The following is a 19,748-nucleotide window of genomic DNA, read 5'->3' as shown; positions in this document are numbered from 1 at the left end:
CATCCTTCATTCTCTATTTCTATCATTTATTCTTTCATTAAACAAATACTGCCATTATCAGTCTGTGTTAGGTGCTGGAGACAGAGTGGTAAACCAGATTCATATGATTCCTGTCTTATGGGAGCTACAGCCTACCTTAAATTTAACTGCCACTAGCCTAGCAAATCTGGTATGAAATTTTCAGCTTCATTATTTATTTTGCAGGGACAAGGACAACTAGAGAGGCTCACAGCTTCACTTTAACAACAATATTCTACTGTGTCATACTTCTTTTTGACCACCCAAGTCTATTATGAATAACTGAGGTAAAGTGGAATACTGAGGCTCACACCAAAAGAAGCTTTTTAATTAAAAATTTTAAAATCTGTTATTCTTTTACTTGCTTTTAAATGATAGGTCATCTCTAAAGATCACCAATCTCTAAGATCAGTTCAGTGGTTCCCGCATTTTCTTATACTCTTTCTGGTTTCATTTTTTAGCCTATGAATTTTACTGTTGATAATTTTATTTATCACTTAGAATACACAAAGCACTGAGGTGCGGCCTGAAGGATATAAAAATGAATAGAGGTGATTTATGCTCTCAAGGAGCCTACCAAAACAGGGAGGATAAAACTTACCCACAAATGACCATAAAAGAGGTCAATAATTAGTAAGGGCCCCTTGTGAAGCACAAAGTTGTTCATAGGAGAAAGGTCATTTCCAGATAGGCGTATCTCATAAGGCCAAGGATGACTTGAAGGCTTTTGGACTGAGAAGCCAAAAGGATGCGTCATCTGAGATGAGGAAGACCATGGTTGGAGTAAGATTTAGGGGAAAGAACTAGAGTTCAATTTAAAGCATGTTAGGTTTGAGACATCAAGCAGACCGTTGGATATATGAGTCTGGAGTTTGAAGGAGTAGATTGCGCTGAGGATATAAATTTAAGAGTCATGTGTTTAGCAAAGTTCTTAAAGCCATGAGATGGAAGAAATCACTAAGGGAGGGATCAAAGTTTAGTTCTTAAACTTCTCCATTCCCCTCCAATACGAGTTTCCACTTCAATCTCCAGTGTCTCTGGTATTCGTATTATTTTTGTCATTCACATCCAGTTACTGTCTTTCATGATCTTCATTCAATCTGTCAGCAAATCATATTGACTCTACTTTTAAAATATACCTAGAATCTAACAACTTCTCACCAACTTTTCTGTCACCGTAGTCTCAGTCATCACCATCTTTCACCTGGATCACTGCAATTAGTCTAACTGGTTTCCCTGTTTCTACCACTGACCCCCCTACAGTCCCCTTAATATAGCAAACAAAGGGATCTTTTTAACATGTAAATCAGAGCATGTCACTCTTCAGCCAAAAAAACCCTGCTGTGGTTCTGGGTTTCTCTTAGAATTAAGGTCAAGTCCCTACAGTAGCCTCCCAATGCCCTTTTGACCTGATCTCTTGTTTTTCGCTCCCTTGCTCACTCTGCTTTAGATGCACTGGCCTCCTTGCTATTTCTTGATCATGCCAGGATGGCTCCCACATTAGGGCATTTACACTGTCTGATCCTTCTCCTGGATCACCCTTCCCCCAGGTATCTGCACAACTAACTCCTTTCCTTCCACCAAGACTTTGCTCACATGTTACCTTGTCAATTAGACCCACCCTGACTATGCTACTCAAATTTGCAAGCCCTTAACCATAACCCTGGGAATCCTGACCCCCATTACTCTCCTCTTTCTCTTTTCTCACAGCTCTTATCGCCTTTATTGTACTATACAATTTATTTATTATGCTAGTTGTATACTGTCTGTCGCCTTGAGAGCAAGGATCTTTCAATGTATTCCAAGACTGCAGAACAGTACCTAGACTACAGCAGTTCTCAGAAGGTATATGTTTAACAAATGAATGAGTAATTCTGTCAATTCTAGCCTTGGTTAATGGAAAGACAGTAGTGCCATTAACCATTCCTTACGGGACAAGAGAGCAAGACCAAGCCTTTTTGTTTATTTGTCTGTCTTGTGTTTATATGGGGCTGGTGAGGAGAAGACGGAGTTATAAAGTCATAAAGGGAGGGAGAAAGGAGGATACAAGTTTTACTTTTAGATATATTGAGTCTGAGTAGCTAAGATTTCATGAGAAAATCTCTTGCAGACAAATGGAAAGGGAGAGCTAGAGCCTGGACTAGGGGTGTTGAAATGTAGGATTGGAATTAGCAGTGGAAGGGAGGGAAAGACAGCCATGGGAGTGGATGTGACCAATCCAGGAGAAGGTGGCTAAGGTAAAACCAAGAAAAATATCTACATTTTGAGGGCCAGAGGAAGAAGTCAGACAAGACAGAATTTAAAAATTAAAGTCATGAAATAAGGTCAGCAAGTTGATGGTGTCAGATGTAGCAGAATGAGTAAAGTGGTTTGAGGACAGAAAGAGGTCACTGGTTCTGACCATCAGGAGAGAGTAATTCCAGAAGTGTGGTGAGTACAGAAGCCAATCCATAAAGGCTGAGAGAGAGCAAGCAGTAAAAATGAGAGGCAGATAATTCTTCTGAGAAGTTTGGCAATGAAAAGAAGGAGCATGGAGACAGAAGTTCTAGGAGGAAGTAAGATAAAAGGTGGTTGCTGCTTTCAGCTTTTAGGGAATGAAGAACCAAGACCACAGCAGTAATTTGTCTGTGGGGCAAAACAAGAGAAATAAATTATGGAGACATTAAAGATAAGAGACAGTCTTAACATTTATAAAAACAAAAAGACTTTATTCATTTGGCTGCTACTCCCCAACCCCAAATTTTAGAGGTAAGGCAATTAGGACTCAGAGAGACCAAGAGAATGGTCGGGTGTCCTTAGCAGCAATCAGTGAGAAGGGAGAGTGGGAAGAGAAACAGAATCCAGAGATGGAAGGGTAGCTCAGGGCAGGACAGAAGAGAATGAGTAAAGATATGGAGACAATCTGAGGAAGGTAGCTTTAATTTTTCTTCAGTGAAGTAGGACATGAAATAATCAGATAAATGTGAGAAGACCCTGAAACAAGTAAAAGAGGTTGAGAACAGAATGCGTTCAAAGGACTATTGAATAAAATCTATCTGTAGCAATAGTAGCGTTTCTTAATCCCATGTTCTCCTTATATCTTCTATAATATGGATTTTCTTACTATGTTTTAAAACTGACATTTCTTAAAGACTTTGCATTCTTTCCTTCTCTCTCTCTCTTACTTAAAAACCTCTTCTGGCAGAGTTGGGTACATTTCTAGGATGAATATGCCATGCCTGCTTTTTACCCTACTCATCTCTTGAAATGAGAAGATACCAAATGTGGTCACCATCAGGCTGCTTATTTTGAAATGTACATGTCTCATTCTAAAAAACATAATGGACAGGACTTCTTTTCAGTGCAATATTCAGGAAACAGCATATCTGCAGCTGAACAGCATAAAATTCTACACACTCTATGTGAAGAATCCATTTCCTACAGATTCCTTAATAAAATAAATAGGCAAACTTTCCTTTATTGGAGGAGGTAATGTTTTCTCCAGAGGAAAGACAGAGTCTAATTTCAGCCATGTGATGACAGAGAATAACACTGAAAGCTAGCATATTCCAGAGACTCTTCTTTTTTCTCCCCTACAAACAAAGCATACATAACCCAAGTCTTGTTACATCTTTGTACTGAATACAGACTGTTTTTAAGGGTATAATACCCTTAATCTGAAAGACCATTATGATTACATTTAAATCTGGCTCCAAACTTGCTTTTTAACTGTGAGCTCAGGCTTTGGAGTGTCAGAGATCTGGTTCAAATCCTAGTTCCACCAGCTGAATTATCTTAGGCAATTTACTTCACCCATCTGAGATTTTTGTATACCGAAAGAGGTGGAATATTAATAGTATTAACCTCATAAGATTGCTGTGGGGTTTAAATAAGATGATGCTTCTAAAGTGCCTGGTAATGATGAAACAGTCAATGAATGTTTGTTTTTACTGGACTGTTAACTACTCCCCAAACCTGACCTGAACTGTATTTTCCTGTCTCCAACCCTTTAAACATCTCTCTTCCTCTTTTTACCGGCTGAAATCCTTAAAGACCTAGCCCAAACATCACCCCTGCATGAAACCTTATGAAGGACCCCTAACTGTAAATAAGATCTTTCTTCTGTGAACAACTTTCGTGCTTCACAAGGGCACTTACTAATTGTTGACCTCTATTATGGTCATTTGTGAGTAAGTGTCATCCTCCCTATTCTGGTAGGCTCCTTGGGAGCATAAATCACCTCTCTTCACTTTTATATTCTTCAGACCCTGTCACAGTGCTTTGTACTTTCGAAGTGCTGAATGAAGTCATCAACAATAAAATTCATAGTAAAAAATGAAACCATTAAGAACATGAAAAAAATATGGGGAACACTGAGTAGATCTTAGAAATCAGGTATCTCAAGAAAAGACCAATTTGCATAAAAGCAAGAAAAAGTAGGTTTACTTCATAAAAATTAAAAAATTTTATTTCAAAAACATGATAGCAGTATAAGCAGATATAAAAGTTAAACAAACTAGGAAAAAAATTTCAGCCCATACAACAAAACACTTTAATATTTAATAGAGAATCCCTACATGTAGATAAAACTTTTAAAAAGTGATATAAAGAATAAAAAAAGTTAAAAAAACAGAAGTAGACTTTTTTTTTAAAACGACTAAATGACTAACTTAGGTTACAAATATCATGATCTCAATTTTCTGAAATATGACTGTAAGAGAGAATACCATAAATACAAAAGTAAAAAGACTTAATGGTTTCATATTTGGGTGTATTTCTGGGAGTGACATCATGGTAGAGTAGCATGAAAGCCATTTATATTCCTACTGGTTTTCTAATATAACTAAAAATGAAATGTACTGCAATGGAACTTACTTTTCCAGAATTGAAGTCAAACCAGTGATGACCTAATCACATCCTTAACGGGCTTTTTCTTCCCTGGGAAGACACTATTGTAACACTATATGAAAGTATGAACTACCTATGTTGAATGATGTCTATACTAAGCATACTGGAAAGCCAGAAATGCCTATCATAGTTCCAAAGTGGATAATGGGGATGGTAAGTGTAATTAGATAAATTACCAGCTTTGTCTCCAGATTTTCAAGGTCAGGAGTTGAACTTCACGTAGAGAAATTTCCCATGAAAGAGTCCTCAAGTACCCTGCTTCTGAGAGACAAGGTTATTCCCAAAGGAAGCACAGAGAAGGTGAAGTCACTGGTGGGGCTTTTACGCTCCACATGCAGAAACTAGCCCATGTGAAAACTGGCAGAAAAGTCCTGTCTGACAGGAGAAATTCAAGATTTCTGACTTGAACGCTGCTGGTAGCATCATAAATCAGTATGCTTCTTGGCAATGTACATTAAGAGCCACATAAACTTTCAAACCCTTTGGCAGAGTAATTCCACTTCTAGGAATCCATCGTAAGGAACAACCACTAGGACTACTATTACTAAACTACAGCTCAGTCATTTGATGGAATATTATCTAGCCTTTTAAAACGGGATATGCAAAAACAACAAATTTGGGCTTATACTGAGGCAAATTGAAAATCTTGCAAACCAGATTAGAGCTACATCATAGAAACAAACAAAAATGTACATGTAAAAAAGACACTGGTTTGCACGTAGAAAAATGCTAATTTAGTACCCATGGAGGTGTCAATTGTTGCAGGAAATCTATAAATCCTTTTGCACATATGCATCTTCTTTAACAACAAACACTAAAAACACATTCACTATAATATGAGACCACAATTTTTTTTATATTAAAGAAATGAGAAGCACGTGCTGGGATGAAGAACAGGACAAGGACGCCCACTCTCACCACACCTATTCAACAGAGTACTGAAAGTCCTGGCCACCGCATGTAAGGTAAGAAAAAGAAATAAAAAGCATAATGATTCAAAATGTAGTAAAGCTTTCATCTATTTGCTGATAACATAATTGTTTACATAGGAAAATTTAAAGAATCTATAAACACCTACTAAGTGAAATTAGCAAGGCCACAGGATATATGGTTACTATAAAAAACCAACTGTATTTGTATATATTAGCAGCAAACAATTAGCAACAAGTCAAAGAAATTCTATTTACAATAGTGTTGAAAAGCATAAAATAAATTTAATAAAACACATGTAAGACCTCTACCCTAGAAACTAAAAAACATTGCTGAGCAATGAAAGAAGACCTAAATAAATGAAAAGATAAAATAAGCTCATGATCAAAAGACTCAATAAATATGAAGACATCAACTGTCCCTAACTTCACCTACAGACTCAATGTAATCCCAATCATAATTCTACCAGGTATTGTTTTGTAATGTAAATTAACAAGCTCATTCTAAGCATAAGGCTACCTTATTCAAGATAGTGTAATACTGACAAACAGATCGATGAAACAGAACAGAGAGCCAGAAATAGACCCACACTTATATAGACATCTGATTTTCAACAAAGGCACAAAGCAATGGGTAACAGAAAGTTGTGTTGTTGTTGTTTTGCAAACATGGTGCTGGAATAACTAAATGTTCATAATGAAGAAAGAAAATGAGCCTTAACTGCTCCCTACCTCAAATCACACATAAAATGTAACTCAGGATGTATCACTGGCCTAAATGTTAAAGCTAAAACCATCAAACTTTAAGAAGAAAATTTCGAAGAACAGATTCATGACTTGAGGTAGGAAAAGGTTTCTCAGGACACAGAAAGCAGTAACTTTATATAAAAGAAAAAAATTGATAAATGAGACATCATCAAAATTAAAAACTCCTGCACATCAGAAGACATTATTAAGAAAATAAAGAGGTAAGCCACAAACTGGGACAAAACATTTGTGAAACATAATTCAACAAAGGACTAGTATGCAGAGTATGTTTTTAAAACTCTCACAACTCAATAACAGAAAGGCAAATAACTCAATTAGAAAATGGCTAAATGATATGAACAGAGAGTCCACAAAAGAAGATACAAAAAGGCTAATAAGCATGTGAGAAAATGCTCGACGTCATCAGGGAGATTAAAACCTCAAAGAGATACTACCACACACACATTCTAATGGCTAAAATTAAAAAGACTAACATCAAATGATGGCAAAGAACATGTGCATTGTTGGTGGAAGTATAAAATGATACAACTACACTGGAGTGTAGTCTAGAAGTTTCCAAGAAAACTAAACATTCACCTGCCTTATGACTTAAGTATTTTCCCAAGAAGAATGAAAACAAATGCCAGCAAAAACAAAAAGTTATACAAGAGTGTTCACAGCAGCTTTACTCACAATAGCCCAAAACTGGAATAGCCAAAAAAACCCCTAGAAATAGGCAAATTTCCTTCAATAAACTGTGGTATAGTCATACAATAGAGTATTAGTCAGCAATAAAAAGGAACCAGCTACTTATCTATGTTACAACATGGATTAAAAATCTCTAAACATGTTGAAAGAAGCTTTATGCAAAACAGTACAACCATATGGTATCATTTATATGAAGTTCAAGAAGAGGCAAACTAATCTTTGGTTGAAAAAATCAGAACATGTGGTTAGCTCTGGGAGGCTGGGGCAGGGATTGTCTGGGAAGGGGTACACAGGAACATTTTAGGATGCTGGCAATGTTTTTGTCTTGACTGGGGTTTGGGTTACACAGATGTAGGTCCTTACTTGCCAAAATTCTGCTAATGTACACTTAAAATTTAAATGTCTGAATTTTACCTCAAGAGAAAAAAAATTAAGAATTACTCAGTTCTAGTTAATGATACACATGCTGAAATATTAGCTGAAAGTGTATTGCTACCTGCAATTTTCTTTGAAATCTATATAAAAAAGAAATGGACTAATGGACAAATAGATGGATAGACAAATGGAAAAACAGGCAATGCAAAATGTTAATGATAAAATCTAGGTGTAGGTATATAGGAATTCATTGTAAAACTTCCTTTTCAACTTTTCTCTATGTTCATAATAAAATGTTGGGAGAAAAACAGATATCACTGTTTTGATGCTGATAGAGTATTTTTTTTTCTATTTTCTAAGTTCTCTATACTGTGCTATAGTCTTTATAATCTCAAACATTTAAAAATAAATTACATTTATTAAATTATCAAATACAAATTATTTTAAAACAAAAAATCTCACTTGAGATTCAATGAAAATTAAGTCATGATTTTTAAACCTATTGTCATTTAATTCACTGAATGCTTTAAAATAATTAGTTATGTAGAAAGCTTTTGAACTAAACATTTTTGAACTAATCAAATGTGGTATTAAAGTTTTTTCTTTTAATGTCTTGCATTAAACTTTCCCTTGTACTCAAAACCCCTCCCCCTATATCATTCTGTGTTAATGTATGTTCATTAAAAGTACATCATTCCTTAGACTCTGTAATAATAAAGCAGGGCAATATTTCTTAAGAAATCTGAGAGTTGGCTGTTTACTAAAGGGCTTTATCTTTAGATAAGCACAAGCTTTAAGCCAGGTGCTAGTCATTTGTGTCTTATTAATTTCCAAAACAAACAGAGGAGAGTGCCATGCAATTTCCATTACACACACTTCACCATTAGGACCACGGTTTATTAGCTTGACACTATTCCAGGAATAATGGTTTCATTCCTCACTGAAATAAAATAATGTGCCACATAATTCAGCAATGCGGAACTTCCGAAAAATGTTGTCATGTTAAACATGCTCATATTTTTAAAATCTTCATTATGCCAAAACAAAGGCCATTTGCTGTAAAAAACTCACTCTGGGCGCAGAGAATTCTCCCTTGGGCCTCAGACTTACCTCATCGCTATGTCATAGGATTCCGGGTGAATACAAGTTTGGTCCAAAGGATTTGGCTTCAGTACAACACTCACTGCAGTTCTGCTCCTCTTCTTGCCTTGCTTCTCAGTTGTGACCTCAACACCTGCTGAAGATGTCACAGCAACTCCCTGAATTTCGCCTGCAGATTCAGTTTGCTGACTACTGTCAAATTCAAAACAGCAGAGGGAGTTGGGAGTAGGCAGAAAACAATCTTTAGTTAAAAATGTGCTTATTTCTCTGCCATACAAATATACACAAACAGCAACCAGATTCTGACCATTCACATCACAGAAATTACCACTTATTTGTTTAAACACTTTAATAGGGTTTATTTGTTTAAACATTGTTAACAGGGTTTTCTATTGAGAGCCAAAACCACTCTCAACTGATTCTGCCTGTATAATTGGCATTCTAGGAGAGAACAGAGAAAGATGGAGGGATATAAATTAAATAAGGAGAAGAAGGCAATTTATCAGAGCTGAAGTAAAACACAAGTTCTCAGAAGAACCTACTGAGTATAAAATAGAATGGATGGGAAAAGAATGACTGGAAAAAGACTCATATTTGATATATCCTGGGGAAACTTTAGAATACAATTTTAAAAATCAAGAGAGGAAAATAAAGCAGATTACTTTGAAAGGAACTAGAATCAGACTGGCATCAGTTTCTCACTGACAAACATCAGAGGCCAGAACACAGTGGAACAGTATTTTAAAAATCTGAGAGAAAACGATTTTGAATCTAGACTCATCTCGTATTGAACAAAGGAACGATCAAATAGAGAGCTAGGATTTAAGCCAGTGAGTGGGACAGGTAACAGTAAGAGAGGTAGGTGGTTGATAATAGAACAAAAGATGTACACTTGAATAACGACCTGCAAAATGTTCGAATATAATCCTGGTTGACTCTGATGAAACCAGCACACTGCTGGAAAGATTTTGGACCCAGCCCTTTTACTTTCTTCAGCTGTTCTCGGTTGATGAAGGGACCGTTTTTCTCTCGCCATTCAATAATACTTTTGGCTCGGTTGGCATTGAGTCCAGCAATATGCCTAAAAAAATAAACAAAATGAGTAATGCGGCCAATGTAATTGTTCTAAGAGTACTGAAAGATCTCATCTGAAAAGAGAATGATATAAAACACTTGCATCATAAAAACAATTCCAATTACACATTTCATATGGCTCTAAGTTAATCAAAGGGGGTTAAATAAAAAAGACAAAGAGGAAAGAGTTGTCCAAGAGGAGAGAAGGACAACAGAAAGCAAAATAGTGACAAAACCAGTAGCTGTCACAAAGATGCTGGTAAGCTGGTTAACACGGGTGTGAGAAAAAAACCCAAAAAACACTATTCCTCATAGTATTTCTACATTATCCACATTCCTTGTATTTCTGAATCAAGTATTAATTCTGCCTATTCCTGGTTAGCTCACAAAGTGAGTTAGCAGCAGAAGTTACAACAGCTGCAGCTGCAGTGTACTACCCTGTTTTTTTTTGATCAGCCTGTTCTCATTAGTAAAGGCTTGAACTACAGACAGGTACTTATCCATGATGATGTAAAAACTATATTATTAGGTAGTTGGCTTGGTGTCAGAGAATCTTAATTCTATTATAGAACTCCATATATGGAATTATGGAATGTTTGTATCTATGGTAGAAAAGCAACACTTTAAAATGTAAGGGGTATTTCCTGCTATTCCAATTTCAAAGCAAAAAGACCCAGATTTTTTCCAGAGGTCCAGAATTTCATGCTGCGTCAGCAGACTTGTATAATAAATGCAAGACTAGGATCAAAAAAGCAGCTCTTCTATAACCACAGGAAAAAAAGACAGAGTATATAAGATGTGATTATACTACAATGAAGATTTTGATATGTGACTTGTGGAATCAAGGTAAAAATATGGTAACCATACCTTGAACCCTCAGAATTTATCTTTTGGAGACTGTCAGCTTTGAAAGATGTAAGTAACAGACTGAACCAGTGAAAAATATCTACTCTCATGTGGTGGGAAACAGCTCTTTTCCATGTTAACCTTATTTAAATTCTATTAGTGACACTAATGCACTCAATAGTTACCATATGCTCTTCACTTTAGATTTCCAGTATTAAAAATGATAATGTGAATTGTTACAATTCTTTTCTTAAATGATGTCTTCCCCTCTGACTGATTACCTAAAGCAATGTACGAACTCACAGATTTTCTACACCTGACAACTTTATACATGTGTCCCCTTGTTCTGGCTGAGTTTGAACTGGACAGCTGTAAAACTCAAGATTCTGTGATCTTCAGCCACAGACTTCTTGTCTCACCTTAACAAAACTTCTGAACAGATGTTAATATCCACTCCCACAAAGCTGACACATTCTTCTACAACACTGTCCAATGTTGCCTTGAGTAGAGTCTGAGATACATCGTGCTGAAAAGACCAAGATCAAGCATCAATCAACAGTAAAGAACAAGCAGTTCTTGGACTGTTCCATTACTTTGCCTACGTTACTGGCAGCCGGCTGAGACACAGCAAAGGAAATTTCTTCATTTCTCTTAAACAGTTTGTTAGCTGATGTAATTGAGCTGAACTTAAAGAATCTGTTTCCTTACTCTCCAAATTACTCACACACCTGACCTGAATATAACAGCACCAGTACTTTTCCCTTTTCTGAAATTCTGCCAGAGTAATGGTTCTCAAACTTTAGCCTGCCATCAAAATCACCTACAGGGTTTGTTAAAACACACGATGCTGGGCCCCACATCCAGTCTTTAATTCAGTAGGTCTGGGGCAGGGTCTGAAAATTTGCATTCTAACAAGCTCCCAGGTCACGTACGCTGCTGCTGCTGCTTCTGGGAGTACACTTTGAGCCATACAGGTCACTATTATTCATGCACTGCCTTGAAGTCTTATTTTTCTTCACTTGCATATGTATTGTGTCTCTTAGTTGTCCTTAAGAGAAGAAAGCGAATTATTATAGGAAGCAGTACGTTAATACTCAGTAAGTTTGACAGTAAATCAGACTCTCATATTTCATCAAATCGAAGATACTATTGCTTATAAAACGCAACATTATTTTATATACCACTAAGAAAGAAGATAGGTACTACAATTAAACCGTAACACAGTGATTTCTTATTACCTAGGATTTTTTAAATATTAAAAGAGCTATTTTAGACTAATTAAGAAAGCTTCAAAATCATGTGTCATGAATAGATAAAAAGGAAATATAAGCAATCTAAACTGGTTAAGGTATTCCTAAAATTTCTTCACGCTAAGCATTCAACTTTCCTGAATCATTTTTTAAAGTCAGAGCCATAGAAGTCCAAGCATTTCCACCCATTTTGTCTTTTATGTTACCAGGAGCCTAGGTAATGTGGCATTTCTTAAAATAGTAATACTCTATAGTTTCTGAGATTTTCTTTCAAGCTTCAGATGTTTATTCTGAAGTCCTATCTTAATCTCAGTACAAGAGATTTTGGACAGCAACAGAACTATCTTTCCTTAAAGGTCCCTTACTGACTAAAACAGAAGAGTTTGCAGTTCAGTCATGTCTCCAGGAGTAACAATCAAATTCATACAGACGATACACCATGACTTGCCATAGGGCCAACAGCTACTATAGGACACCATTAACTGTAGGATGCATCCTGATAGCAGAGGTGTTAAAACGTGACAAAATGTGCATCTCAGAACTGATGAAACACATTATCTGAAAGTAAATATTTGTTGGCTAACTGAAGCCAGACTACCACAATGAATAGTTCAAAACACTTGATGTTACTCATAATTCTAAAATTAAGGATCCTATAGTTGTTGTTCCCAGATATGAAGCTGCGGGTCAGCATTCCTCTCCTCTCCATATTTCTCAAGGAAACAAGGATAGGTTTGATAACCTTAAAACTCTTAGGAAGACAATACAGTAAACAGAGTCCTCAGGTATTGTGATTACATTATTATCATTTAATAATGGCAGACGTTTTTGCTCTGGAAGACTGAAGGGTGTAGGAATATTTATGTTTTTCAGAGATAACTTAGTTGGTAACTACTCAGGCCACAGCTTAAAAATACAGACATAATTATAAAAATCTAATACGTAAACATAATCATGAGAAAGATCATAAAGGAAAACCTAAGACCTCGCTGAGAACTTGAATACTCGTGAGCCACAGCTTTTGAGGAGCTGGACAGGGCTTTTCTTTGAGTAGATGAGAATCAGCAGAATGAAAAGAGGACTTTAAAAAATGAGAGGGTAGGAGATGGATGACAATATAGAGGCAAGCACAATGAAAGCAGCAGGAAAAAAATATTTGAAGAAAGAGACAAAACTTTAAACAAACATGAAAAACTAAGATTAATAGTTGGGAGTTGCTAGAAAAAAATGTAAACAACTCCACATACTTCAAAACATACCAGATGCTAGGATATCTAAATGAGTAGCAGTCCCTGTAGCAGACACTCTTGGTTGCCTGTCCTACCTCTAGTCTCCAACTTCCTTTTTCCTCCTTCCAAACAGAAGTCTGAGTGTGTATCATGCATCTACCCCACCCCTATAGGGCCATATGCTTTGGGGAATCTGGCCTCGTCTCCAGCAGATGATAATGACTGGTTAAAACTCGTGGCTTTCAAACTGAGGGTTGTGACCAATTAGTGGGTCACAAAGTTAATTTAGTGGCTTGCCACCCAGCATAAAAAAATTTTAAAAAGGAATAGAATAAACCACATCAAGCATATTGCACATACTCTTATGGACTAAACAGTGTAATAAATAATTCAGCCAGTTGAGACTATCATGTGAGAAGAATACATAAATTGGCCAGAACCTATGTTTTGTTCACTGCTGTCTCATTTGATCTTTTGATAAATGATGGTCACTTTGACCACTGATTGATGGAGAGGTTAAAGAGTAACTTCACAGAGTTATGAAGCAAAGTATTTTAAAAAGTTTGAGAAGTTTATCATCTATTGGCAAAGTGCTCATTCTTTCAGCCTTTCAAGGTTTAGTTACAAACCTTCAGTGTATTTTTTCAGAAAGGATGTTATTGAGTATAACTTTTTTTGAATTATCAGCAATTGTAATATTTAAACTGAGTTAGTACAAGTTGTCTTTAAAGTGAATCTTTTAAACATTGAAGAAAAAAAAAGAATAATGAAGCAAGCTCAACTCCCAGATTTGGAAGTGTTAATAGTGACAAAATTGAGAGAAAGTGTTGATCCAGTCACAGTAATCTTTGACTTGATTTGAACCACATTTTAAATAGGATAAAAACAAACTTGATTTAAAAAATGATTTTACAAATACACAAAGCAATAAAAATGATAGACTCCAGATGTACTGCTGTTAATAATGTTTTTATAAATGACAGTTTAAAACCTTCAAAACAAAAAACTAAACAAAACATTTGGAATATCCCTATTAGAATGGCTAAAATAAAAAAAGATGAAAAATACCAAGTATTGATAAGGATGTGAAGCAACTGGAATGCTCAAAATATCATCATGATAAATGCATGTTAGGTCAGATATGTAAGGCAAGGCAGTTTTATGGGGGATTTATTTTGTATGGTCTAAGTATAACTTCACAAAAACTGAATCATATATGCACACAATATAAAAATGCATTATTGTTCAATATAAATTAATCTAGATAAACTGCACAGGAATAAGAAATGAAAATTCCTAGAAACACAGAAATTGCCAAAACTGACTCAAGAAGAACTAAGAAAATCTGAACAGACCTATAACCAGCAAAGAGATTCAATCAGTAATCAAAACTCTCCCAACAAAGAAAAGTCTAGGACTGAACATTTTCATTAATGAATTCTACCAAACAGTTAAATAATTAATACTAATTCTTCTCTAACTCTTCCAGAAAATACAAGGGAACACTTCTTAACTCTTTCCATGAGCTCAGTATTACCCTGATATCAAAGCCAAACAAAGACACCAACCGAAAGCTACAGACCAATATTCCTTATGAATATACATGCAAAAATCCTGAACAAAACACTAACAAACCAAATCCAACAACATATTAAAAGGATTAAACGCCATGACATTCATATCATACATTCAGTGGATGTGAACTCAAGAACTAGATGCATATTTTTTCAGTTGAAAAACAATTTCTCTTGGTATTTTAAAACTTTTAATTTTGAAATAACCTCAAATTTAGAAAAACCTTGTAGGAGTAACATAAAGAATTTCCTTATAACCTTCCTTCAAATAAATACCTCGGTGTGTTTTTCCAAATAACAAGGACATTGTATTACATACCACTGTATGACAAATAAAATCAGGCAAGTTATCATCGGTATAATATTATCTAATGCATAGGCTGGACTCAAATTTCATCAATTGTCCCAATTCTACTTTACAGCATTTTCTCCCCAGTCCAGAATTCAATCCAGGGTCATATACTGCATTTACTTGTCTTACTTTTTTTATACTCTGTGCTAGGCAGCTTCCAAGATGATTCCCAATTATCCCCAACTCTTGGTATTCATTTACTTGTGTATTCTGTCTCCTTGAGTCCAGAATTCATTGCTATTTCTTGTCTGTATCAATTATTACTATAATTATTTTATAATCACAATAACCTATTTGTGTGAAAAAGCATTTTCAATTTCATCTCAATCAAAATTTAAAAGAGGCTCCATAGTGTACAATATAAACTCACTGTCCTCAGGTGTTCTGGACTGGGACGAATTCAGTAACAGCTTATACTATATATTAAATTAAATCTTTCTGAATTTCTGTATTTGAGGGTTAAAAATCCTTATGTTTAAATATAGATAAAACTTTATCATAGGGTAGTAAGGTAAGTATTATATTGAAAAGATTTTATTTTGAATTATGTTTAACTGTATAGAGAGAGACATACACAAATACATGTATGATGAGTATCTTGGTTGTGGTATAAAATGTACTTCCTACTATGTGTTATAATCAAAAGGTATGAAAAACAATGGTCTAAGCCAATCATAGTGGACCCACTCCATTCATTTAATTGTGGGAAATTTAATGTAAAGGTAAATCTGATGGGACCTTCAGAAAGAGACTTCACCACTCTTAAACAATGACTCTCATGAAGAGTTGGTCTTTTCATTCAAGTATGACTCCTGCACCCGGAGCAAGTGTTGTATCCCGTGACCGGGATCAGCTTGGGGACGAAGCTGACTCACTGAGTATGGCAGGTGGCATACTTGGGAAGACTGGTTCTTCCTGATACTCCTGAAATCCTGTATTAACCAGTTCCAGACTCACCCCTCCTCTGACCCTCTTGTTATGAAATTTCCTTATTGTTTAATAAAGAATAATTAATTCGCTTGTTGTTCAAGCCACTTGGAGTTGAGATCTCAGTTTTTCTAACTGAAGCAGTCATTTTATTTAGGCGCTTCAAGTCTAGGGGGAAGACTAAGCAACCAAACAGCTAATAATAACCGTACTACAGAAAACCTTGAGATTTTACTGTCAGGCATTGCTGTAGGCTTTTTATAGTATGATCTAGTTTAATCCTCACAACAATTATATGAAATGTGCATATGATTTCATGCATCTTTATACATAAGAATTTACTCAGGAAATAGCAAGACGTGCAAAGGTATGTGCCTGCGTGTGCGCGCGCGCGCGTGTGTGTGTGTGTGTGTGTGTGTGTGTGTGTGTGTGTGTAAAATCTAAAAATTCCCCCAGAGGGTACTGATACAAACAAATTATGGAACAGCCACAGCATGAACTATTATGAAGTCATTAAAAAGCATAAAGCAGAACAGCTATTTTACCAAAATGGTCTATAAGAAAAAAGGTCCAAGATAACAACATATTGAATTGAAATACTTTTTAATTCCTCTAGCAGCTAGATTCATGTAAGAAAAATTTCTGCAGGGACTGCTGTCATCCATAATCCTGGATTTTGCCTATGTTCTTCCCCAGCTTTTTGCTTAGGAAAGTACTCTATTTGCTTAAAGAGTAACATTATTTTCTAAAAGTAAAAATCATGTATGTTAAGGGGAGGGAATATTGAATAAAGTTCCATATTGTCCTCATAATAATGTCTTTGACACTAAAGCAGCATTGATTTTGTCATTCTAAAAACATTTTCTAAGCAACTACTATGTACCAGACACTGCGCTAATTGTGCTAGGTGTTTAAAGTCCAGGAAAAAGCGTACGAATTCCATGTCTTCCAGAAGCTCAGTTTATATTAGCGGAAAGCTGAGACGTGAAACACCAGTCTACTGGCAGTCATGAGAATAAGAGGCAAGAGGACCCCAGGGCTGGTCAAGGACTTGATGCCAGAAAGGATGAATTATTCTATTTTTTAAAAGTTAACTAAACTCTGAATTTTAGGGCAAGTAATTTGAGTTTTATCAATAGTCTTTCAAAGTCAAGAAAATATTGTTTGGGCATTGGATTTTTACTTAAAATTTATGAAAACTTTAAAAAGGAATATAAGCAGTCATTTATGCTAGTCAGCTTTTTTGAGGTCAGAATCCACATTTTTATTATTGCTCTACCACAAATTTCTAAAGAACTGCTGATCCAAACTGCTCCTTTTTTTGGTCCTAAGCAATAAAATTATCTTACAATTATTTTAAAAAATCCTTCTAGATGAAACATTGGCTGTGGATTACAGCAATGAAATTTCACTTTGCATATTCCATATAAACTTTAAGTTTATTCCCAAGTGGTTTTCTGATGCAACATTCTTGAGTATTTTCTTTTGCAATTATCACTCACTAATGTCCCTTCTTGTCTCCTACTGTTGCCCAAAATATAAATTGTAGTTAGAAACTAAAGATGCAAAAAAGCTTTACAGGGAAAATCTAGTCTATTTCAAATAAGGGAAGTTTATTTCCTCATCTCACATCTACTTTTCTTTGACTGACATGTGACAGTTTAAAAGACTCATCCAGGGATGTGTGGGTTGAATGACCCATGAAAAGACAGAAATGACAGAAGAATGGAAAACATTTGAGAAAACAGAATATGTGTGCTTAAGAGTAGCTCCTCCTCCAATTCTTCAAATCAGTATACAAGAGGTCTTCATACACTCCCTTTAAAGACTAAAACAACATTTGGCACCATAGAAATATTGCATTTAACGTTTTAAAAACCTATGTATTCTAGCTCTACTGGATCATAGATATTTACATGTAATGGACAAGTATTCTTGAAATAGACTTTAAAAATATTTCTTCATTAACCATATTTTTTTAAAAACAAATACTTTTAACACTAGCAGAACATTTTTGTTTTTTAGATGAATAAACTATAGGTACAATGAACAACTCACTGTGCCTATGGGGCTCTGGGATTAAGATGGCAAAGGGCGTTTCAGGCCTAGAGGTGATTTTCCAGATCTGGAAACAGACTAAAGTATGGCCAGTGTTCATAACAGGGGGAAAAAAACAACACAAGAAGAGATTTTCTTTGTAAATCCTCCTCCTCTGATAAAGCATATGAAAGTTATGCTGAAAATTCTTTTACTGCTAACTCAGTTTTTAGGCTTCCAGTTTAGAAGAACTTATACACCAGAGTACTTTTCCCACCACGAACAACGATAAAACTGAGTGAAACGTATTTGGCAACTAATTTTAGATGTTAGACAACAGGTAGAGCAGGACTATGAATCTGCAGACCGGGAACTACGTAGGTTCAGCCCCACAACTGCCCACAATCTCTGTCTGAGGAGACTTTCCAGACTGCGGCACAGGGGGGTGGCAGAGGAGAGGCTAGAGCTCGAGACTGCTGAAATGATTGGACTTTTACGAGTAGGATACCAGAGAGAATGAAGCTTTGAAGAGCAGAACTCCAGAAAATTGTATGAGACCCCTAAAGTATTTAGCAAAATATTAAACTGCATATACCCAGGATGCCAGGATAAGACTCTACAGACCAGGCAAAAATCAGCTGCTTGGGAGTTTGGGGCTATACAGAGATTCCTGTGATTGCAGAGCTGGGAGATACAAGATGTCCTACCAGTCACACTGGGGAGACCTCACACAACACCCAGATAAATGGCAGGTCTTAGAAGTGGGGCTATTCTAGTCCTAGAGAAAGGGCTAGTCTACACCCATCCTAATAAACTTTATAAAATAATCCTTTCCAGACTGGTTCAGTGGTGTGTTCTACCAAACACTTAAGAAGAAATCATACCAATTCTCTACAATCTCTTACAGAAGAGATTAATGCAAACATTAAGACTACAAAGACTAACATAGCTATACTAATATCAGACAAAAAAGACTTCAACATAAGGGGTAATTACCAGAGAAATGTAATTTACCTAATTACAAAGCTTTAAAACACTTGCAGCAATTCAAATACTAAATGTTTATTTAAGGGAAAATTTGATAATATGGCCCCCCAAACCTTGTATAAGAATGTCTCTAGAATTTTTATTCATTAATAGTCAAAAACTAGGAACAGCTTAGGTGTCCATCAATAGGAGAATGGATTATGTATTATGAAATGTATTATGTATTGAAAATGTATTATGCTCATACAATGGAATACTATTCTGCAACAAAAAAGAACAAATGCTGATACATGTAAAAACACGGATGAACTGAAAGAACTTGAGTGCAATGGAATACAAATTGTACGCTGTCTTCTATGTAAAATTCTAGAACAGACAAAACTAATGTATGGTGAAAAAAACGTAAGAGTGCTCTATGTGTCAAGAGACAGGAGTGAACTTTCTGGGATGATAGAAATGTTCTACATCTTCATAGACGTGGGTTATGCATTTGTCAAAACTCATTGCAGTGTACCAGTTTGCCCTTTCCAGTATGTAAATTATACCTTAAAACAACTGTAAATAAACAAAAATCCAACCTAAGTTCCTCAACTGTTAGACCACATAATCATTTTAGGAGGGATCAGTCAGATGATTGATAATCATTTTACAAACTATGGACTTCTTTCAGAATTCATAACTCTAGAGCAGGTATCTGGGGTACAAAC

The 19,748-nt window shown here is 35.7% G+C and overlaps 1 protein-coding gene across 2 annotated transcripts in view; it reads right to left on the bottom strand.

The window, feature by feature from the left end:
- The window catches only part of SRBD1 (S1 RNA binding domain 1), a 178,964-nt gene that overhangs the window by 14,417 nt on the left and 144,799 nt on the right, over positions 1-19,748 (bottom strand). The window contains exons 17-19 of one of the 2 annotated variants that reach the window (XM_031466939.2): positions 11,105-11,211; positions 9,670-9,846; positions 8,775-8,957 (exon numbers count right to left, since the gene is read on the bottom strand). In XM_031466939.2, the coding sequence (XP_031322799.1) occupies positions 8,775-8,957; positions 9,670-9,846; positions 11,105-11,211 (467 nt within the window). The remainder of the gene's footprint in view (positions 1-8,774; positions 8,958-9,669; positions 9,847-11,104; positions 11,212-19,748) is intronic. The other variant, XM_010997166.3, reaches the window with a different exon arrangement.

This window comes from Camelus dromedarius, chromosome 15 (assembly GCF_036321535.1).
Source record: "Camelus dromedarius isolate mCamDro1 chromosome 15, mCamDro1.pat, whole genome shotgun sequence".
Classification (NCBI taxonomy): Eukaryota; Metazoa; Chordata; class Mammalia; order Artiodactyla; family Camelidae; genus Camelus; species Camelus dromedarius.
The sequence above is the reverse complement of the archived record's forward strand: the minus strand, read 5'-3'. Positions and strand labels throughout refer to the sequence as shown.